Genomic DNA, 24331 nt, shown 5'->3' with positions numbered 1-24331 from the left:
AGTAACGGGCGGTGAGCACTATGTGAAAAACAACACAATGAAGACAAGCAATACAGTAACAACAATTATACAATAAATGTAATATATGCAAAAGCAAAAGGTTTTGGTAAAAATTTGAAGAAAATGGAGCTGTTGATATATTGTGGCCGATGGTATCTGTAGTACCAGTGCTCTTTTGTTAGGACCTGTTCTGGGGAGGGGTAGTTGGGATAAGTTGTGTATGTTGTTTGGGGTACTAGGGGCTGCCGGTGTGTCCATGGTGAAGGTGTTGAGGTGCCAGGGATTAGCAGACTACTATGGGGACCCTGCTCGATTTTAAGTGCCTAACGTGGAGTGTAAGAGGGATGCATTCAATGCGTAAACGCCACAAGATGCATGCTTATTTGGTGAGGAGGGGGGCACAAATAGCTTTCCTGCAGGAGACCCACATAGATCGAGCGGAGAGCAGCGTGTTACAACGTAGATGGCGAGGGCAGGTCTATTGTACAACATATTCGGCTTTTGCCAGGGGAACGCTGATATGGGTTCGAGCGGGGTGCCCTTCCAGATGACCCGCCAGTTTGCTGACCCGGAGGGGAGGTTCGTAAGGGTGGGGGGTAGACTGAATGGCTTAGACATAACATTATGTAGCATATATGCACCTTCTGTTGACCAGATGGCCTTTTTTAACCACCTTTCAGGGAAGCTAGCACCTTAATTAACTGGCCCAGTGATATTAGGGGGAGATTTTAATGCCATACCGGACGTTGTTATGGATAGATCACATCCACCGTTGCTGGAGGCCCCTGTACATAGAATAGCTAAGGCCAGAAGGGAATGGCAAGACAGGTGGGAGCTGGTGGATTCCTGGCGAATGCAGCATCTTGAGGAACGGGACTACTCTTTCTTTTCTGCCTTGCATGACCTACATGTACGCCTGGATGCTATGTTGTGCACGCCCGACATACATGCAAAAGTACTCCACAGTGAGTATTTGACCAGAAGAATATCAGATCATAACCCTTTAATGCTAACGATTAGGTGGGCGCAGGAGACCTGCAATACCGGTGTGGCGCTTAAGACCGGAGATGCTGGAGGACACTGCTTTCCGTGGGGACATAGAAACAGGCATTGAGCAATACTTCACTGAGAATGAAGGGACGGCGTCAGAAAGAGCGATAGAGTGGGATACATTTAAGGTGGTGGTGCGGGGACTGTGTATTGCCAAACAGGCAGGCGTAAGGAAGACATTGGTGCGAGAAGTGGAGATATCGAAAGAATGGAGATTGAATAAGACGTCCCTTCATGTGCTATCGCAGTGATGGCCAAGGTGACACTGAACAACACAGAGCTCCACACCGGCTGGTGTGGAAGACAGAATAATCAGAACAGAGGACATCACGCCTCACAGGAGTGTGTCTGACGACACCCTCCCCCTGCGCAACCACACCTTGTTGATTAAATCAATGATAACAAGGCTGTCCAATCCTTTTACAGTCCTGAGGAAGACCCGCTTTTAGATGCACCAAGCCAGCGCATCCATTCAAGGGTCGAAACGTCGACGTTCTATGTATAGGTCCACACGGAGTTTCAAACGAATTAGAGAAATAATATATGTTTGAAAACAACTGTAACTTATATGTGGACACCTATGATGAAATAGAGTGTATATATGTTTTATGTATAAGTCTTTTTGATTTCTTTGTAGCACTAAGTCACCAGTCACGACCTTACCTTTTCATTTATACACTGTGTTGATGTATTGTTTTTGTTTGGACAGTTTCCTTAACAAACTTAAGAATCAAATCATTTGCAAGGCAAAATACTAAAGATTTGTCTAAAAAAGTCAATTGTGGTCAGGTGTTGTTTTTTCCTGTGAAAGTTTTTTCCTTTGAAATTAGTTTTTTCTTTTGAAATTCATTTTCCAAACATATCACTCAGAGGATAGGTCTGTTTCAGGATCCATTCATATGGTTTCAATGTAAATGTAATTCCCAACAGAACCACTGTGCTTGTCTAAATTTAACTACCCAGGTTCTGAGGGTCACTGTGTTACCCCTTTAATTCTAATGGCGAGAAGTGGAGGCAGCGGAAAATCGGCTGCGAGGGGCAGAGAAAAAGATACCTGGGTGTTCGTAAGTACAGGATGAATTTTTGGAGGCAAGAGAGGAAGTGGTGAGTCAGATATGATCACAGGGCGTATCTGGCACGAGCACATGCTGAGCAGGATAAAGCTAGTACACTGTTGGCTCGACTTGCTAACCCAGCACCACGGGGCACGCCTGTCCTGGCGCTGCATTCTTCAGTGGGTATGCCGGTCTACACCCAGAGGGGATTAATGATCTGGTCCTAGAATATTATGAAGGGCTGTACACGAGCCGCTTGATGGACTCCGATGACGCAGGGGAGGAGTTTTTGGCGGATATTGCATTGGCCCGACTGGAGGAAGAACAGGCGGAGCTTCTAGGACAGGACATTACGCTGGGGGAAGTACGAGGTGCCATTAAACATATGGCACGTAACAAGATACCGGGCTCAGATGGCCTACCTAATGGTTTTATTTAACTTATATTGACATACGTGCCCCAAAATTGTTGATGGTTTATAAAGAGGCACGGACAGTGGGAAGGCTTCCGATTTCTATGAGGGAGGCTGTTGTTGTCCCTCTTCCGAAGCCAGGAAGAGACGCCTTAGACAGGTCGGCGTATCGCCCATTGTCTATGCTGACGTCTGACTATAAGATATTAAGCAGAATATCGGCGGCGCGGCTTCTACCTTACATGGTGCAATTGGTCCACCGTGACCAAGCGGTCTTTATCCCGTCTCCGAACACGGCTGTTAATGTGCCGCGCCTCCTTCGTCTATTGGATGCAGACCACGTGGACACTCCCAGTGCTGCGGTGCTCTCAGTGGACATAGAGAAGGCATTTGACAGCCTGGAGTGGCCGTATTTATATAGCACAATGCGTGCCTTGGGGAGGCATTTGTGGGCTGGATGGGACTACTGTATAGAAATGTGACAGCCAGGGTGCGGACGGGAACGACAGTATCCTCTCCCTGTTCAGTAAATCGGGGAACGCGGCAAGGATGGCAGCTGTTGCCACTGCTATTTGCATTGGCCATCGAGCCACTGGCTGTGCAAGCTAGAATGGGGTGCCACTACCGGGGCCTGGCCTTGCGGGGCACTGCACAATATATATATATCCCTATATGCGGACGATTTGTTAATTTTGCTTGCCAATACGGGGGAGGCTCTGGAAGGAGCGAAGACACTGCTGAGGGTGTTCGGAGAGATTTCGGGGCTGGGGGTTAATTGGGGGAAGAACTGTCTCTTTCCGGTGCTTTCGGGAAGGGCAGGACCTGTTCAGGTGGCGGGAATTCGGTTGGAACCATCGTGTTTGCCCTATCTTGGGACTATTATTTATCATGCCCCAGCGGATTTGCTGGAGGGGAATGTAGGAAGGGCCCTGCGCGGACTATGAGAGAGCCTGTCCTTTTGCAGTACTCTTCGGTTGGAACCATCGTGTTTGCCCTATCTTGGGACTATTATTCATCATGCTCCAGCGGATTTGCTGGAGGGGAATGTGGGAAGGGCCCTGCGCGGAGCCTGTCCTTTTGCAGTACTCTGCCACTATTGGTGGCCGGGAGGCTTGTCCTGGAAAACTATATTCCACCAACAATATATGCAGTTATACACAATAAAGCAATTTTTTGTGAATCAATTAATCACTGTGTTTCCTTTCATGAATTCTTTATCTTAACAACCACCTTTAGTTGTAAGTTAAACAATTACATCATTGTTGCAATATTCATGATATTAGTACCTAAACATGCGTATTTTCTCACATTATACAATTGCTAATGAATTTACACCTTTCTATAACTGCTTGTGTTTAGTAGCTTACTCATACATAATAGAAAATCATCGAAATGCAAATTGTACATAGGTTATATGCTCGTGAATTTCATCGAGTCCGGAGCCCAATGCATTTCGGGAATTCAATTTCCCTTCATCAGGTGTAGATCTTTTTAGCAAGTCACTATTGTGCTCGTTAAAAAATTCAGCATGCCAGCGCATTGGTTTTCAATATCGGCTTGGGATTTATTTCAATATAAAGCACGATCAGGTAACGATGTGTTTGATTTGGATTTAACAGCACATATTCGGAGTTGCATGTGTAAACTGGCGGAGCACTGTGGATGCACATACATGTCCATCTTAAATTCCGCACTTAACAGAAACAACTATGGTGAACTAATTAGGTCTTTCGCACGAATTTAAACTCAATTCAATATTTTTCTTTTTTGGCATGCTGAATTTTTTAACGAGCACAATAGTGACTTGCTAAAAAGATCTACATTTAACAATGAGACCCCCGTGCAATGTAATTTAATTAGAAAAGAAATGACTGTTTTCACATACGAGTATTATACATCATTTGTGTTTTCAACACCTTTCTGTTTTAGGAGATCGCCCCTGATGAAGGGAAATTGAATTCCCGAAATGCATTGGGCTCCGGACTCTATGAAATTCATGAGCAAATAACCTATGTACAATTTGCATTTTGATGATTTTCTATTATGTATGAGCAAGCTACTAAACACAAGCAGTTATAGAAAGGTTTAAATTCATTAGCAATTGTATAATGTGAGAAAATACGCATGTTTAGGTACCAATATCATGAATATTGCAACAATGATGTAATTGTTTAACTTACAACTAAAGGTGGTTGTTAAGATAAAGAATTCATGAAAGGAAACACAGTGATTAATTGATTCACAAAAAATTGCTTTATTGTGTATAACTGCATATATTGTTGGTGGAATATAGTTTTCCAGGGTACTGTGCGCACTGCTTGCAGACCTAGTTCTGCATCATCATATTCATTGTAGACAGTGGTGGCCAACAGCAGACGTAGTGCGGCACCCCACACATAAAATGTAGACATTTAGATAACGAGTACATCACGTTTAACAGTGTGTGTGCACCTCTATTCTCATAACACACGGGAGGGTTGTACGCCGGAAGATGGTGGCGCTCCCCCGCCGGTTACATTATTTTAGGAGGTTGCCGCTTTGGATACCGGGGTCAATCTTTAAGCAGATTCGGTCTATGGTTAGCGGCTTCTTATGGGGCAATGGTAGAACGTGAGTGGCACTGCCCACCATGTTGAGGCCCAGAGCAAAGGGGGGTCTGGCGGTCCCCGGCTTTGAACTATATTACTTGGCAGCTCAGCTGCAGTGGCTCACGCGGGCAGTGGCTCGAGAATTTTGGGCCCCAGAGGGTCAGTGGATTCTTCGTCATGTGCTCTCATTTATTATATTGCAACAACCCTTGCATCTTGGGTCGCTCACTGCTGAAGAGCAGACGTTGCGGCAATGTTGGACCCGGAACCACCGCAGAGCTAGCATTAGTCGCCCATATGTACCGGAGATCCATCTCGGCATGTACACTGCACTCCCACACGGGGAAGACTGGTCAGCGCTAGCACACTGGGAGATGATGGGAGTCCAGGTCATGGGGGATTTGTATGAGGATGGGGTACTACTGCAAGAAAGGTATGACTTGCCGCAAGGGGATTATTTGCTGCATGCAGCCCTGGTTTCAGCTATAGGGCGCCACTGGAGGGAAGGGCTTTTCGAACCCTAGGCTTCTATAGCGTGTCAAAATGTAGTGATGGCGGCAGGGACATTTAAGGCAATCACATGTATCTACAGGAGGTTAGTTACGGAGGGCCTGCACCCACTGACGGAGTTACAGGGAAAGTGAGAGGCAGACTTTGGGAAAGAAATACTGGAACGAAGTGGGCTCAACTGATCCGAAGGGCCTGGAAGAGTACACAGAATGCCAGGTCTCAATTGATACATTTGTCTATCTTGCATAGGGCCTATTTAACCCCGGCCACGATTAATCGATACTTTTGGATGGAAACTGCCCAGTGCCCGTGCTGTAACTTGGGGGGGAGGAGTTATCTCATATGCTGTGGTCTTGCGGACAGTTGGGAACATACTGAAAGGAGGTAGTAGAACTGCTTTGTGGACTCATGGAGCGCCACATAGATACCAACATGGGAACCTGTATATTGCATTGGTTTCCTCATACTTCTAGACAAAAATCACAAGTAAGTTTTTAGACCTAGGCCTACTACTGGCTAAGAGAAAGATCACGACCCAGTGGAAGTCATGCAGAGGGCCTACTATAGGGAAATGGAAATCGGAGCTGCTCAAGTGGGCCACGAGTGAGAAATCAGTTAGGTTGCAACAGGCTAGACGCGCTAACAATGAGAAGGCGATGGAAGCAGCAAGAGCATGGGAAGCCCTAGTGATAGCACTACAAATACCTGAAGATGACTCGGAGGCGGAACCTGCTGGAGAAGATGTGGTGGGCTCCCCCTGATCATTCTGGGAGAAGATATGGTAGTGCAGGCCCTGCCCTGTGGGGAATGACAGGAGTTGTGTGGGAGGTATGAGGCATAGCAGGTATTGTCCCCTTAAGGATCCTGAAACGAGATAAAAAGGACCAGATACACATATTGAATTACGTGATTAGAGATTTCGACACACCAGTGGCAGAGGGAGGGGGGAGGGACCGGAGCAAGATGATGTGCTGTGAAATGTATGGCTTACAATGTGCATAAGTTAGCGTAAGGCAACTGATAACGAGATCCTATTGTAACGGATAGGTGTGTGTTCCGTTGACCGCTGTACTAGAGTCTATCTGCACTTGAGGTGTAAAAGAGGAAAAGATCATCGTGGGAAGTTATAGGAGCCTGTGAGGTACATTGTTTATTGTTAAAGTATGATTATTTTGTGTGGTTTTGTAAAATAATAAAAACAGATTTAAAAATAAACAATAAAAAGACCAACAGCTTGCAATTCATTAAGATCGAAGCATATCTTTGCTGTAGCATTTGTAATATTCACAGCCCTCTGTGTGGGCTTTTTAGGCACCTGAGAAATGTGACCGAGACAGTGCATGGTCAGCCTGGCAATGATGCATGTGTTAACAGTTTCTGAATGTATTGTTATCGCTGGCCAATAGAAAGAGACAGGTGAAAAAGATGTTTTATAAATTGGCTTAAGACAATACCAGAGAATGTGTGATACATGGCTTTAATCTGTTCTATTGACATGTTGACCGATGCCATCAGATTCCATGTCACTGCACTTCCTGTTATCTATTAATAATCTGAATAACTGCATGGTAAGCAAGAAGCATTGGTAATGTATTTGTTTCGCCTGTGCAATAAATAAAGAACTGTTTTCATTAATCAGAGTCCGGGAGAAGGAAAGAGCTCCCTGACAGATAACACAGGAGTGGAGAGGATGTGGTGCAGCGGCCAGAGCTGCTGACTCGAGAGCTAGGGGTCCCAGTTCGAATCTCAGCAGTGCAGCGCAACATCCTGTGATTCTATGCAAATCACTTAATCTCTCAGAGTGATAAATTGTTTTTTAAATATGCTGCAAGAGTACAAGGCAAAACTTTGTGAAAATATAGTTCCACCAAAGCGGATGTTAACAGTACTTTTGGAGCGGGAAACTGATAAGAGAAGTAGTCGAGGAACAAGCATTGGTAAATGCAGGAAAATATGCTACAGCCAATATAAATGGAAGAAATGTGAGTGGCACGCACAGGAACCAATGAGAAGCCAGAGTAAGTCCCCTTTAAGATTATATTAAAAACAGATTTCTCAAGCACAGTACAAGAGCTGTACAGGTGAAACCTAAAAACAAGGAGAGTACGTTCTGAGGCACACCCAGTTTTCTTTTACCTTGAAGGTCTAGGTGTAGTCCGTAAACCTTACTAAACATGCAGAGGACATGTAGTGAATGATCCAGTGAACTCTGAACAATGTTAATAGTTAGATAGATATCAGCTGTTCTAAATTTCAATGTGAGAAAACCAAGTGAAAATGAGAATGTTCCTTTTATCACTAAGGACACTGCTGGTGAGCGCAATATCAAATAAATAATAGAAGTAAGCAGGTCCAAGTTAACGTCCAGAGAGAGGACAAAACAGATAACTAACAGGAGGGTCTGGGGTTTACATTTGGGTGACAATATTAAGAGACAGCAATAGACAGCGCTGTGCGAGCATATTTCTAAAATCTTGTATGTGAACTTCACGCATCCACAGTCAGCAGATGGATCTCAACACTTTTATATTGCTTTAATAAAGCAACAAAAGACAAATGTATATCAAGATGAAAACACAAAACTATTTTACTGCTGCCAATGGCGATTCAGACTGCTTGCAACTGTAGAAACCATTTTAACGTGTTCAAGCCCTCTTTTAGGATTCAGTAAATGATCACAAACTCTTAAACAGGTTCTTTTTTTATTTTTATAATGCATGCCATTTCCTTTAAGGAAAACAATGTACTTTAAAAAATAAAGACTTTTGAAAAAGTTAACTTTATTTAAATGCATTTACGGACTTAATTATCAGCTGACCCCTCCAGAAGGCTCCTATCCTTGTGATGGCATCCAATCAGAATAAGTCGCAATTTGAAGCTTACATAATTACTCTTCATGAGGTAGGTTGGATTACGACCCTCTAAGAATGGGAATTGTGTGAATCAAACTACTGCAACATAGGTTGATTCATAAAATTCCACCCTGGTTGCAAAAATACTGGTTGCCAGTGTTACTTCAGGCCCACAGTGTTTGACAAATAGGGGAACTGTTTTTGAAATCCTGTTAAAGCTAATTGCAACCATTATAGCAGACCTCTAAAAAGCATGCATACCTTTTTAATGTAATCATCTATAACCTTTCAGCTAAAGGAAGGTCTCTTTAGTAAGGGTAACAAAGTAATTAAATAGTTTTAACTTAGGCTTATTAATCGGGAGTTTCATGCCTTACCTCTTCTGTTTTACCCGACTTGAATTCAATTTTCTTGGAGCTGGGTATATAATCAATTCCGGGAGTGGCAGAGGGTGGATCTGAAAGACGCGTGCCACACCACACCGAGGTGGGAGTGGAAAGGTCAGTGCCATGCCGGAATACTGGAATATCGATAGTCCCTGCGAAAAAGGCAGACATTAAGTAGGCCTCAGAAGAACACTCGTATATGCTACTTAGAGGTGAACTACAGACTAGTCAACATTTCATTGAGACAAAAAAATTAGCTGTTGAACAAAGCCTAAACAAATGTTACACATGACAGTTCATTTGTGGGACAAAATTTCCTATCACTAACCTGCATCCTCACTGACAGTAAATGTAGCGTTCCCCAGGTATACTGTTGAGACATCATTAGGCCCTTCAATTACAACTTTTGCAGATGCAATGCTGCCAAGCCTGGCATTGTCAGAAGGATCAATGAGAGCAATTTCAAATTCCTCCTCCTCTTCATATTCACGGTCATCAATTAGGGTAACGTCACAGGTTGTCATCACCACACCAGGTCCAAAAACAATGCGGTTCTCATTAGACATTCCTCGAGATTTATAATCAGACCCTGATTCGAGTGCAAAGAGGCTGCTACCTTTGGCAGATTTTGGTACAGTGTAGCAAACAGCGGACACAACGATACTGGAATCCCCTAGAACAAAATAAAATAAAAGCAACAATTTTGCATTTTTCACACTCCAGTATTTTATTTGTTACTGATAGGACATTAATATATTCCCTCCATGTTAATATGACTACATAGATTAAAAAAGGCATTCCTAATTTCTATATAATTTTCAAATAAGAAATTACATTGTTTTTTAAGCAAAGCCCTAATTATAGCTGGTATTTTACTTTATGTTATATGGAATATAGCTTAACAACTGCAAACCGCTGGCTAAGCCTAGTGCACATTTTGTAAGTACTACAAGAAAACATGAGAGCACTCTTTCCATCACAAAAGGTCAAGCTGGTATGTTTGCACATATATAAATGATGCTCTAATAGTGAGTGTGTGTCTGCACGTGTGTGTCCGTGTGTGTTTGTCCGTGTGTGTTTGTCCGCGTGTGTGTGTCTGTGTGTGTCCGTGTGTCCCCGCGTGTGTGTGTCCGCGTGCGTGTGTGTCCGCGTGCGTGTGTGTCCGCGTGCGTGTGTGTGTCCGCGTGCGTGTGTGTGTGTGTCCGCGTGCGTGTGTGTGTGTCCGCGTGCGTGCGTGTGTCCGCGTGCGTGCGTGTGTCCGCGTGTGTGTGTGTCCGCGTGTGTGTGTGTGTCTGTGTGTGTGTGTGTGTGTGTCTGTGTGTGTGTCTGTGTGTGTGTGTGTCCGTGTGTGTGTGTGTGTCCGTGTGTGTGTGTGTGTGTCCGTGTGTGTGTGTGTGTCCGCGTGTGTGTGTGTGTGTCCGCGTGTGTGTGTGTGTGTCCGCGTGTGTGTGTGTGTCCGCGTGTGTGTGTGTGTGTGTCCGCGTGTGTGTGTGTGTGTCCGCGCGTGTGTGTGTGTCCGCGTGTGTGTGTGTGTGTGCGCGTGTGTGTGTGTCCGCGTGTGTGTGTCCGCGCGTGTGTGTGTGTCCGCGTGTGTGTGTGTCCGCGTGTGTGTGTGTCCGCGTGTGTGTGTGTGTGCGTGTGCGTGTGTGTGTGTGTGTGTGTGTGTCCGCGCGCGTGTCCGTCCATCCATCCATCTATCCGTGTCTGTCCATGTGTGTGTCCGTCCGTCCATGTGTGTGTCCGTCCGTCCAAGTGTGTGTCCGTCCGTCCAAGTGTGTGTCCGTCCGTCCAAGTGTGTGTCCGTCCGTCCAAGTGTGTGTCCGTCCGTCCAAGTGTGTGTCCGTCCGTCCAAGTGTGTGTCCGTCCGTGTGTGTGTGTGTGTGTGTGTGTGTGTGTGTGTGTGTGTGTGTGTGTGTGTGTGTGTGTGTGTGTGTGTGTGTGTGTGTGTGTGTGTGTGTGTGTGTGTGTGTGTGTGTGTGTGTGTGTGTGTGTGTGTGTGTGTGTGTGTGTGTGTGTGTGTGTGTGTGTGTGTGTGTGTGTGTGTGTGTGTGTGTGTGTGTGTGTGTGTGTGTGTGTGTGTGTCTGCGCCCGTGTGTGTGTGTGTGTGTGTGTCTGCGCCCATGTGTGTGTGTCCACGCGTGTATCCACGCCCGTGTGTGTGTGTGTGTCCGCACACGCGTTTTCGCGTGTGTCCACCTGAAACCTTGGGGACAGGTTTCTCCCAATAAATAGTAACCACAATGTAAATATTACACATATAGCTCATATACTGGTGCAAAACCTCCAAAGCCTTTGCGTGCATTAGAAGTGTGAGCACAGAACATAAAGATTTTGAATATAAATGAATATCACAATTAGTCTGCTTGAAAGTATATGTAAAACTATTTTAACAGCATACAGATCAAATCAATGCTGTCAAGTACTTCTTGCATCTCTATACAAAGCAATCATTTATACACATTTACAATTTTTACCACTACATCTGTAAATGAGATCTATGAACCTTTTCTTTCAACTGGTGCAAACAGAAACGCAGAACTCTCGCTGGCACGATAAATCTTCTTGTCAAATTGAAGAGTCGGTACATCCTCTGTGTCATTGATGTTGACTTTGACTTTCGTAATCTCTCCTAACAAGGCATAGGCCGGCATGCTGAGCTCCACAGTGAAACTCTCAATGTTTTCAAATACATTGTCGTCATTGATGACAATAGTGCAGGCGCTGGTATCCTCCCTTTCATCAAACTGGACCTGTCCAGAGAAATTGTGAATAATATCAGTTCTTAATTTCCAGCACATTAAACCAGATTATATAGAGCTTGATTAGTCGGTTTAAGACCTGAAAGTACGCACAACAGTTACACCTGTGCTTGTCAAATATGAAAGGAAGCCTTAACCGACTAGTCCCATTGTTAATTGAATTTGGAGCTATACCAAATGGTAATACAGTGTATGACTGGGTAGGCTTGTGAACATATTTTACACTATCTATATACACCTGCAAACATACAATCATCAAAACTAGGCATGATCTCAGGGTGGACTAAACTACCATTATTTTAGAGGCAAATACCAAAAACAAAAGAATGTTTTGTTAGATGTTCTGATGTGTAAGGAAAGGTCTTTTTTTGTATGGTCTCCCGCAGGTTTTTGGATTGATGCTGCTGGTTTTTCGACTCTAACAGTGCACTAAGACCTGATAACCAGACCTCAGTGCATGTATCCTTACCCTCAATCTGGTATGTCGAATTGGCTCTTATCCAATTGGCTAAGCTAACTTACCTGCGAGTCACTATGAAATGGTACTCAGCGTTTCCAGGCCATATAAGTTGAAGCCCCCCATCCCACCACTCCGAAGGATTGCAGCACTGGTTGTGGGGGGGTGGGGAGGGGGCAGGAGAAACTAGCAAAATGAGATTAGGCCATTTGCAAGCTGAAAGAGTAGTTTAAACTGTTACTTTGTCATTTAACCTAATGGCAACGCTAGATATGCCCCTTGGTATATGTATTAGAAAACCCTAGGGCAGGCCTAGCAAGTTACACGCTGGACCCTCAGCTGCACTCACTCAAACGGTGCAACCAAAGTGTGTCATCCAAGGTATCAACAACTAGTTACATTCAGCCCGACTTTATTCTCAGGTCGAAATTAATGTAACAAGTTTCAGTGGGCAATTTTAGCAAACTTGCCACTTTGTTGCCCAAACTGGCTGTACACGGCGTCCTGTAGCAGAGACAGCTTTCAAGTCTTCCTAGGGAGATGTGCTGACGACTCACATGAAAGGATACAATGGAGGCCATCTCCAGCAGGAGTTATCACCTTCCTCATGCAGTAAGTTACACAGGTGTTGGCTAAAAGGCGATTTTCAAAAGAGACGCCACTTTTGAAGGGCAAATGTGTGACACTTAGGAGAGGGGCTACACTGTTCAGACAGACAGGTTAGCTCTAGGGACAGGAGAGGAGAAACGAGTTGCCAATCTGGATCGTGCAGTCCCCTTGGTAGCCACACCTATGGGTTAAGCCAGGGAGCTCCACATGCTGAGAGAAGGGTCCTGCCATACTTCAAGTGGGCAGAATGGTACATACTGGGATGCCCATATGCCTACCTTCACAGAAAATGGTCATCAGAAGGGAGGGAACCGGTTAGCTCATTGCCACCCAACTGCATCCTGCCCTGAGGGCATTTTTTTCTAAGCGCAAATAGGGCACCCAGAACTCAGATCTTGACTGGACTAGAAGGACAGAAGAAGGACTGCCCTGCTGCACCATGAAACCGGCATAGAGAGAAGCTGCACTGGTGTGGACTTACCTGGTGAACCTAGTAGACAGCAAAGGAGAGGGACTTTCCCTGCTGTGTCCTGCTGGAGAAGAAGTCCTCTGCAGAGCTCAGCCAAAGCCAAGAGTCAGTGAGCTGACCTCCTGTTCATTGCAAAAAGATCAATTGATGGACAGAATGCAGAACAATGTCATACATTCACCCTAGTACAGAAAGCCGGGCGTAAATCCATTGTTTTTTTGCTCATCATGCCACTCCAGTTTGAACCCAGACATATGCAAATGAGTCTTGACCCTGTGCCTCTTGGGAACAGTCCAGTAAGAACTGCCAGGCAAGGACCTCCCCGGACTGGAAACAAGCGTCCTAGAAATGGTTTCGGGGTTTGACCCCTCATCAGTCAGGGTAGCTTGACTCCAGTGGCATGGATAGCACATGACCCACGACTGGGCATACCGGTCCCACACTGGGTGAAAAATGCGAAAATAACAATTGATGACAGAATGCCGAACAAAGTCATACATTGACCCAGGTACAGAGATCCGGGCCCAAATCCATTGTTTCTTTGCTCACCATGCCATTCCAGTTTGAACCCAGCCATATGCAAAGCAGTCTTGACTATGCTCCCTCTGGCAACAGTCCAGCCTGAACTGCCAGGCCAGGTCCTTCCTTGAATGGAAACAAACATCCTAGGACCGGTTTCAGGGTTTCACCCCTCATCAGCTAGGATAGCTTGACTCCAGTGGCATGGAGAGCACGGATCCCACATCTAAGCATACCCATCCCACTCGGGTGACAAATGCAAAAAGAACAATTGATGGACAGAATGCAGAACAATGTCATACATTGAACCCAGTACAGAGATTTGGGCCTAAATCTATCGCTTTTCTGCTCACCATGTCATTCCAGTTTGGATCCAGCCATATGCAAATCAGTCTTGATCCTGTGCCTCATGGGAATAGTCCACCAAGAACTGCAAGGCCAGGTCTTCCCTGGACTGGAAACATATAGCTGTGTCTAAACTGGGGTGACTAAGAGAGTTAAAGAATGATGATGGATTCACCCTAGATCTGTGACTGGGAGTGAGTGTCTGAAATGATTCAGCGCTCTGTCCATCATCTCCTTGTGTTTGCTTGGTTCGCCCTAAGTTGTGAGGGTATGCCCAGTCGTGGGTCCCTTGCTCAATTTGGCACTGGATTCAAGCTAGCCTGGCTGATGAGGTGTGTTACCCTGAAATTGGTCCCATGATGTTTGTTTCCGGCCCAGGGAAGACATGGCTTGGCAGTTCGGGCTGGACTGTTCCCATGAGGCACAGGGTCCAGACTGCTATGCATATAGCTGTGTCTGAACTGGGGTGGCAAAGTGAGATAAAGAATGATGATGGATTCAACCCAGATCCGTGACTGGGAGTGAGTGTCTGAAAAGTTTCAGTGCCCTGTCCATCATCTTCTTGTGTTACCCTCCTGTTCACAGCACAGTGACACAATAGCTTCGGAACCTGCTGGGGCAAATTGATATCCTAGAATCTTGCACTCGCCGAATATTGCCACCGAGTAGCACCAGGGACAAAGAACCAACACAAAGTTGCACCTGAGTTGACTAAGTTCAAGAGTGTTGTCAGACTGCAACTGGGACCTCCAGAGGACAATTTATGACCCAGGAAGGACAGGTCCGGGACCACGATACTGGACGGTTGCAGTCCAGTGGGAACTGGACTTTTATCAGCATCGACAGGACTTCGAGGGACGTCGACCCTGTGACAAGGACAGCCTCACTCCCTTCCTGGATCGAGGAGTAGTCGCACAAAGACCACCAATCGACCGCTAATCAGACACAGCATCCTTTGACAATCTTCAGTCTCCTTCATCCCTAGTATCAGGACCACTTCCACAGGAAAGCCCTGAAAGGATAAAGGTGTGTGGTATCAATTTGAGACTGTGGCATCTGCTGAGGTAACTGTTTGAGAGACTCCAAGTGGCTGCATTAAACCCAGCCCAAACGTTTTAGTGAATAGGTTTCAAATTTGTTGAATTTGTCAATGCTTGTTCGTGGTTGAGGGAAATACCTTGTTTTACTACACCATGTAGATTCTATTTCTCCGGAACTGATCCAGTGGTAAACCAGCCTCAGATACTCTTAATCCTCATATTCACTTTGGGCCCATATACACACACAGCCACTTACACAGGCCAGTTTAATCCACTGGGGTCAATTTTATGATTGTCCGACTGAGATTTAGTTATCTAATACTTCAAACCAAATCTTTCACAGATCAAAAAAATATTTCCTCTGGTCAATGGACCAGAGCTAAACTAGTTGATGGTGAAATGACATGAAATAAACTCTACTTTCTTTGCAAATGGAAATGACCACAGACTCAAGAAACGTTTTAACACCTTCGGTGCTCCTGACAAGACCAGCTCTTCATGAGTCACAGTGGAGCTGTGTTCATGACGAGCTGGTCTCGTCATAACGGCTCTGTGCCGCCCAAGCGCGATTGATTCCCCGCCTTTTCGGGCGAATGAATCAGTGGGCGAGGTCGTGGCGAGACCAGCTCGTCATGAGCACAGCTCCACCATGACTCATGACGAGTTGGTCTCGTCATGAGCACCGCGGTGCGGCGCTCAACTCACGCCCGCCTGCACCGTGGGGAAATTACCCCCGCAGCGAAGGGGTTAAATGTTTATATAATGAAATTCATGTAAGCCAAAATCAAAGTGCAAAAAGATTCTCCATCACCCATGGGAGGAAAAAGATTCAAATTAAGAAGGCTTTTAATGAAGGTAACTGGAAATGAGAGGATAGTGAGAGCAGCGCAAAATAAATCTATAGCACATTATAGTTACCTAGAATGGTGTGAGAACTGACCCCTTAGCCAAGGAGTTGGGAAATTTCCTCCAAGCAAAAAACACGTCATCACTACGTAGATGTAGTTGACGCATGCGCAATGCAATTTCCCACGTTAGCAGCCATTTTAGATTTCACTCCAGTTACTTGTTAGTAAAACACGTAGGCACGCTTCTTTTATTCTTGATATTTGAAATCTGGTGCAAATTATTTACACAGTACATTAATTAGTATGACGTTATGAGTTATTATGAGAGGATTGCCTTCGAGCAAGTCTCTTTTCTATGAGTCCTTGCTCCATCAGAACCCTCAGGTGGATTTGTTTCAATGTTGTGTCTAAAAAACATTAAGAACAGTCTATTTTTTAAAAGTAGTGTCGATTTCTTTGGTGTGTTTTTGATTTAATTGTTTTGGTGCTGTTTAAATGCTTTAGACTTGTTCCTTGTGTAAGCCTTGTTAATCAGAAACACAGCTACCCGAGGTTGAGCTGAAGGCTTCACAAACGAAAACTATGGGTCCTAAAGGGGATGGTAAGTGTATTACATGGTAAAGTCACACAACCACACCATATGATACACCCCATTTCCTCATATGATGTATTTATGAAAAGAATAAGTTATTTACCTTCAGGAACACTTTTTCTAGTAGAGACTAACTGCAGATGCCTTACCTTTTGAATATTCTTCAGAAGTCAGACTAGATCTGGAAACCTTTTTAGCAGTACCTCTGTGCACTAATAGGTGATGCCTTGCAGCTCCACACCGACGGCCCTCTGCTCCAGGAATGACATGCAAAGCCTATATAGGCTCCACTCCAGCATGTTGACATTGGTCCCTTTCGACACGGTCCACATTCACGTACGCAGAGGACCAACAGCAAATTAGCTTTGACAAGTGTGCAGAGTCCTAGACTTGGGATCTTATTAATGGAGAGAGACCAATTCACAGAACGAGGATAGGCGGGTAAGTGAGGAATCTACGGTTAGATAGAGTCTCTACCAAAAAGAGCATTACTGATGGAGACTTCCAACTGCTGATTCCTCACCCTCTGAATGAACAACAGAGCAATACCTAATAGGAAGTGGGACTGTGAACTAGCTCAAACCAATAACATCCTGTAGGACAGAGATGGCAAAATGCTCCTGTTGGCGTACCTGGCTGTCCAGACAGTGGTGCTTCGTGAACATATAGAGTGACGCCCACATAGCTGCCTGGCAGATGTCCAGGACAGGAGGTCTACATGCCAACACATTGGTAACAGCTTTGACCATAGAGTAATGAGCCCACAGTCATTCTGAAGGCTGCTTTTGGCTAATGTGCAGCAGATCATGATGCCGAGGACAATGCAGCGGGAGATGTTCTGCTTCTGCACAGTCTTGCCTTTTTTTCTCGCTCCAGCGAACCCCACAAAGAGATGATCGCCCACCCGGTGTTCTCTGGTACGACTGATGTAAAATCTCAATTGTCCTTTGGGGTCCAAGGGATGGAGTCGCACCTCCTCATTAGAGGGGTATGGCAGGGCATATGAAACTGCCAGGGTGATGGTTTGACTGAAGTGGAACAGCATTAAAACATTCAGCAAGAATGATGCTCTCAGCAGCAGAACCAGTTTGTCTGTGAAGATGGTGGTGAATAGCGGGAAAACACAGACAGCCTGAATGTGATGGTGACAAGGAACACCATCTTGAAGGTGAGAAGCTACAAAGGACAGCTGTGGAGCAGCTCAAAAGGAGTGCTCAACAAATATGTGAGGACCAAGTTAAGGTCCTACTGTGGCGTGACAAAAGGAAAGGAGGAAACACATTTTGTAGGCCTTTCAAATAATGCATAACAAACAGCAATTTAAATAATGAGGGCTGGTCCAGCACCCCTAAAAAGGCAGAAAGAACCTAAGGTGCCCTTCACCTGTGCCCAAATTAAGCCTTTCTGGCTGAAAGACAAGACCATCAGAATGTCTGATAAGTTGGCCTGGAGGGGGTCAATGCAGCAAGTGCCTCAATAAACCACAAATTTGTCCCAACAACAGGCATGTACAGTTTTTGTTGAAGGATGCCTGGCTACCAAGATGACATCAATCACCTCCATAAGAAAGTCAAATGTGCTTAGCTTTCACAGCTCAAACCCCATGCATGAAGGTGGAGATTGCAAAGGCGACAGCAGGTCTCATGGCAGGCAGCCTAATCGAGGGACAGATGCTGAAGCCCAGGAGCTCTAGATTTCATACACTTTGTGCCCAATCCAAGCCACTGTGCGCACAACAAATACCGATAACATAACATAACATAACATAACTAGGATGATATGGGCCCAGTTGGTCCTGATCTTCTTCAGAACTCGAAGCAGAAAATGCATTGGTGGGTAGGCATGCAAAAGGCCAGAGTTCCACTGCTAGGCAGAATGAGTTTCTTATCTACAGACGCCTTGGAAAGAGCAATGTGCAGAAATGCTGTCAAAGCACATTCTCAGCAGTGCAGATCGAGCAAAGGTTCTCCCCATTTGTAATAGCCACCTTGCACCACCACTGGGTGTAATTGTCACCCCTGATCTGCAAGGCACAGACAGCTGAACTTGTCAGCCCTTGCATTTAAATATCCAGCTAGATGGATCATGTAAGGAAATGCTCTCTCTGTACGGTCATCCATATAGTTTAAGACTGATGATGCTGCGGTTTCTTTTGAGTCTGAGTGCGCACTGAGGCCTGCTAACCAGACCTCAGTGCCTGTGCCCTGACCTTAACTGTATTTTTAATTGGCGTATACCCAATTAGCATACATTAACTCCCCTGTAAGTCCCTAGTATATGGTTCTCAGGGCTGAAACTTGGAAGAACTTGGAAGGTTACCAAAAGGGACTGCAGCACTGATTGGGCCACCTTGGGTGTGAGAGAGCTAAAATATGGCTCATATGCCGGCCACTGCAGACAAAGGGCTTTTTAATGTAAAGAACTCATCACTAAAGCAGACCTAGCAAGCCCTAAGGCAGAGTGCTGTACATTAAAAAAATGAAACATGTTCCAACAGTAAAATCCCACAATTGTCGTTTTTAATGTGGGGAAGGCTAGTAGCATCATTAGAGAGTGCAGAGTGGCACTGCTAACTATTGACTGGAACTACTAAAGTTGAAACCCATCTTGATGCCCGGGTCAAAATAAATGTAACTAGGTATGGAATGCCACATTTACAAAGTCATCACTTTGTTGCACTAAATCCACAGTGTCCTTCCATGGTTGCACACAGGATCTGAACCTGAGACAGCTATCTGCCCTCCTGGGGAGACATGCAAACGACTTCCAGGGAAGAAGACAATAGGAGCCTGCATGGAAGAAAAGAGCTAACTCTCCACGGCAGAAAGCAACTCGGCTGTTAGCCCAAAAGGCAAAGCCACCTTTGAAAAGCAAATGGGGAACATATGAGAGATGGGCTGCCCTATTGTTTAGGCAGAAAGGCTGACACTCGGGAAGGACAGGGGAAACACGTTGCCAAACGTGTTTTCCGGGGCAGTTAGCTTCCTTGGTAGCCACATCTCTCGGTTGGGCTACGGAACTCAACACCCGGAGAGAGGGGTTATGCCATGTTGGAAGTTTGCAGAATGATGTATCCTGGGCTAGCCAGACGCCGCACTTTGCAGGAAGTGGTCATTAGGTAGGAAGGGAACCTGGTAGCTTGTCACCTAAAGTAATTCAAAGTTTTTCTTGAAAACGATTGTGTGAATTTAGTTGAATTTGCCAATGCTTGTTTGCAGTTAAGTTTCAAACGAGTGAATTTACTATATCTTGTAATTGCTGTATCTCCAGAACTTTAGAACCCTCTGGTGGAACGAGTGCCTTGTGAACTTCTTCTAAAATGGTTATGGTGCTGTTTAAATGCTTCACACTTGTTCCTTTGTGTAAGCCTGACTGTACACAGCCACAGCTACCCATGGTTGAGCCTACGGTTTAATAAACAAAACCTACTAGTCTTGAAGGAGTTGGTAAGCGCATCAACAAAAGGTAGCAGAGGGTCAAAAAGGAAAAAGCAACTAACTATGTATCTGTGTACGAGAAGACAGATTAATCTCAACTAATAATGTGTGCCAGTAAAATCACGCTTAGGGTATTCCTTCTCTGTGAAAAAATTCCCATCAGTCATCGACCGAGACCGCCCTTCATCAACTGGGATCCTTCACACCATGAAGGTAAAGTTGTATACCCACAGCAGATTGGCAGGTGTGACTACTAATAAGTGTGTTAGGTCAACATGTTTCTGCAGACTAAACGGAGCCAAAAAGTATCCTGCTGCTTCATCAGGACCATTAGCGCTACTGCTATGTAAAGTGTGTAAAAAGGTATTTTATCACCTGAGTATTAATATATTCATCCTTCTCCTGACTACGTGGCAGGAGAGAAAAGCTCCACCTCACCTGGCCACAGCGCAGGTAATCGGAGCACCGCTCTATCCGTCGGTACTCCAGACGTCCTTCTGGGCTGTCTTTGGGAGGTCCTGATGAAGCAGCAAGATACCTTTTGGCTCCGTTTAGTCTGCAGAAACATGTTGACCTAACACACTTACTAGTAGTCATTTGTTTATACTACTACTTCGCACTCTTTTATTGATTTGGGAGTGAAGAGGTGCACATTAAAGTTTTTTACCCCTTCACTATCCAATTTTATTTGTTGAAACACACTTTCTCACTTATTATTTTCTCCACGTTCTTTGCACTGCTTTACAGTCGACATCAGACACCCTCACATAGCATTAAGATCACTGGGACTCACAGGTTAGATTAGGCGTACACACCTGCCAATCTGCTGTGGGTATACAACTTTACCTTCATGGTGTGAAGGATGCCAGATGATGAAGGGCGGTCTCGGTCGATGACTGATGGGAATTTTTTCACAGAGAAGGAATACCCTAAGCGTGATTTTACTGGCACACATTATTAGTTGAGATTAATCTGTCTTCTCCTACACAGATACATAGTTAGTTGCTTTTTCCTTTTTGACCCTTTGCTACCTTTTGTTGGTGTAACTGTTGTTTTAGGGGCGGTAGCATTGCTAGGTCATTAAACATTCCCTAGGACCCTCTTTCCCCCTGTTGTGTATATGTTGGTAAGCGCATTACATGGCGAGGTCTCCCAATCACACTGTATAATACCACTCCTCACAGTTCACCATCAGGAAAATTCCTTGATGGTCCAGCCATTTCCATAGACACGGCCTCCAGGCACAGGGTCTGTGTGAGAAAATGGGGTTCTGTTGCAATAAGCCTCCACCTCTACAACCCCGCAAGGCCTCCAAGCAGCCCCGAAGACATATCAACCTTTACCAAAGTGCCAAGAACCTCTCTTCGGACTAGAGGCTCTAGGACCCGGCATCTGCCGGAACAAGAATCACATAGGTGAGGACTGACCCTGGTGTTGAAGTGATGAACTGCTTTCCAAAGAACTCCACGACTGCAGCGGGAGAAGACCGACACTTCACTTATGTCGACACAAATCTACTCTGCCAGAAGAGCACCTTCCAGCAGGTTGGCCTCCACGACCTCGAGGGATCATCTGGACCCCACAAACTGAGCTGTACCCAGCTCCATGCCGGAGAGCCATACCCTCCTGCAAGTGGCCCTGTCAGCCTCCTCATGCACCTCTTGCACTGCCAGCCCAACCGCAACACCTCCATGATGATCTGATGACGGAGTAATTTCTTCATCCAATTGACAGTATTGGACTTGGCCCTTTTTGCAGGGTCATCCCTGAACTTTTTGCCTTCCTCCTGTATTTTGTCTGACCTGTTTACATACATACATACATTTTTGTTGGTTTTATGACTCTGGGCACTTTACCACTGCTGTTCAGTGCTAAAGTGCATATGCTCTCCCTATTGTAAATTGATGTATGGATTAAGGTCTCCATGATTGGCTAATTTGGTTTACTTATCAGACCCTAGTACGGTGCACTGAGTGTGCCCAGGGCTTGTAAATCAAATGATGCTAGTGGGCTTGCAGCACTGGTTGTGCCACCCACAGAAGCAGCTTGTAAAGTGTGTCTCAGGTCTACCATTGCAGAGCCTGTGCGCAGTCTGCTACTGTCATGTTGACTGGGCAAGTGCACCCACCTGCCAGCCCCTAAACCTTCCCTTTTCTGCATATTAGTCACCCCTATGGTAGGCCCAAGGGCAGGGTGCATTGTAGGTAAAAGGTAGGACAAGCCCTGATGTGTGTGGCATGCCCCAATAGTGAATTACAGCCATTTTTGGTTTTCACTATTGCAAGGCTACCTGTTCCCCTTAGGCCAGAATGGGGAGTTTAATTATGACATCTCATAATTCTAACTGACTCAGGGAACCAGGTAGAAATTAGAGTTTAGTATGCCTGAACTCAGAACGATAAAATACATCTATTAGTGAAGTTGGTTTTAACATTCTGTGTTTGAAAATACCACTTTTAGAAAGTAGGTATTTTCTTATCTAACCATCCAAGCCTGCCTCTGATAGGTTGTCTATTTCTTGTCTGGAGTTTGAGTGACAGGGGCTGGGGGATTCCAGAAGACCTGGTGAGTCAGCACAGGGCTGAATAGAGAGATATACATGTAGATGGGTGGGAGGAGTTGCACCTGGAACCTGAATAGGGCTGTGCCTTCCTTCCACAATGCTGGCTCCACCTCCTGTGGTGCGTCTCTGCCCTGCACTGTGAAAGAAAAGAAGGAGTCATGTAAACAGAGGGCTCCAGGACTGACCCGAACTGGTTTGGACTAGGCAAAGGCCTCTTTGCCTTCAGAGAACAAAGAGAAAATGAGTATAAAAGCCGGGACACAAACCCCAGAACTTGAAATCACTTTTGGGAAACAAGAAGAAACCTTTGCTGAGGAGAGGAATCAGAGAGACTGAGGAGAGACTATCCCTAAGCTGAAGTGCTGTTTGGGGGATTGGCCTGCAATGGTTGCCTGACTGCCAAAGAGAGGAGAGAGGAACTTTGTGTGTACTTTCATCAACTTGTGAAGGATCTCCAAGGGCTTGAGAAAGAGCTTGCCTCCTGCTGAAGTCTCAGGGACAACAGACTTCAACCCCCAGCTCCCCAAGACTTATTTGGAAGTGCCTGCAGTTGTGTTGGGCTTTCTGAGGGACTGCATGTCGCAAGGAGCTGGAAGCGCGATTCACGAAGAAGAAGCATGTCGCATCACTGAAGAAGGGTGTCGCCGCTGTAGCTGTCGCATCGCAGAAGTGTATCGCAACACCGGAGAAGCGTGTCGCCACCGCAGCCGCTGTCGTCGCATCACTGAAGAAGGGTGTCGCCTCTGTAGCTGTCGCATCGCATTGCAGAAGCGTCTAGCATCACCAGAGAAGAGTGTCGCCGCCGCAGGATCACTGAACGAGGGTGTCACCGCTGCAGTGGTCACATCGCCTCGCCGAAGCGTCTCGCATCACCGGAGAAGTGTGTTGCAGGGCCTGTCGCGGCTCAAAAGAATCGTTGACTCGCCGCACGGCCATCGGGTGTGCACACATCGTGTCGCATCAAAGAGAAGACGCCATCTTTATTTTCATCGCACCGGATCTTCATCGCATCACGGCGCTGCGAGCCACACCGCCACGGAAGCACAGTAAGAAACCGACGCATCACTATTCCTGTGTGTAAGGAACCGACGCATCACCTTCCCTGCAACACTTTCGTTGTATAGCGTTACGCATCCAAAGGTACATTGAACTCAGTGTCGCATTTACCATCTTAAGAGAACTAAGCTATTTCTACCATTTTTTAAGTATAGTATTGAGGATTTTTGTCGTTTATGGTCTTGTGTGCAATCTATATAAAGAATACTTATTTTTAATATACAACTGGTGTGATGTCCATCTGTAGTGTTGTCACTGGGTTACTGTATGTGTTCACAAAATGCTTTACACACTGCCTCTGAGATAAGTCTGTCTGCTCGTGCCAAGCTACCAAGGGGGTGAGATGGGGTTATTTTAGGAGTGTACCCCCTTACCCTGACTAGACGCAAGGGTCCCTATTTGTCATAGGTACCTACCTATGCCAACTAGAGAACCCCAAATCTAACAGACAGTATCAGTCCACCAGTGACCGCAACGGTAACTGTGTTGGCGGTCTGCTGAAAAGAGACTTGCTTCATTGCTCTCCGCGGACCGCAAGGGTCAATATAATTGCTGGTATTTACCACCTTGGCATAGATCCTGAATCCCGCCCCTCTTGGGTGCCCCCCCAGTCCCCCTCGACCACCATTGTCCGCAGTATTGTCCTGAGAGACCCGAAAACTGGACCAGTAAGTGGCATACTTAACTGTTACACCACACACTTGTTTTCCTCCACAGGATAATATTGAACTGCCTGAACTTTGCAATGACTTCTGAAGCTTGAAATTTACACTGACTTCTGAAG

At 45.6% G+C, this 24331-nt stretch overlaps 1 protein-coding gene across 1 annotated transcript in view; it reads right to left on the bottom strand.

The window, feature by feature from the left end:
* The window catches only part of FRAS1 (Fraser extracellular matrix complex subunit 1), a 1313599-nt gene that overhangs the window by 952845 nt on the left and 336423 nt on the right, over positions 1-24331 (bottom strand). Inside the window, exons 8-10 of the mRNA XM_078676362.1 lie at positions 11357-11603; positions 9182-9526; positions 8845-9005 (exon numbers count right to left, since the gene is read on the bottom strand). Of these exons, the coding sequence (XP_078532488.1) occupies positions 8845-9005; positions 9182-9526; positions 11357-11603 (753 nt within the window). The remainder of the gene's footprint in view (positions 1-8844; positions 9006-9181; positions 9527-11356; positions 11604-24331) is intronic.

Source organism: Lissotriton helveticus, chromosome 2_1 (genome assembly GCF_964261635.1).
Source record: "Lissotriton helveticus chromosome 2_1, aLisHel1.1, whole genome shotgun sequence".
Classification (NCBI taxonomy): Eukaryota; Metazoa; Chordata; class Amphibia; order Caudata; family Salamandridae; genus Lissotriton; species Lissotriton helveticus.
Note: the sequence above shows the minus strand (reverse complement) of the source record. Positions and strands in the feature narration are given on the sequence as shown.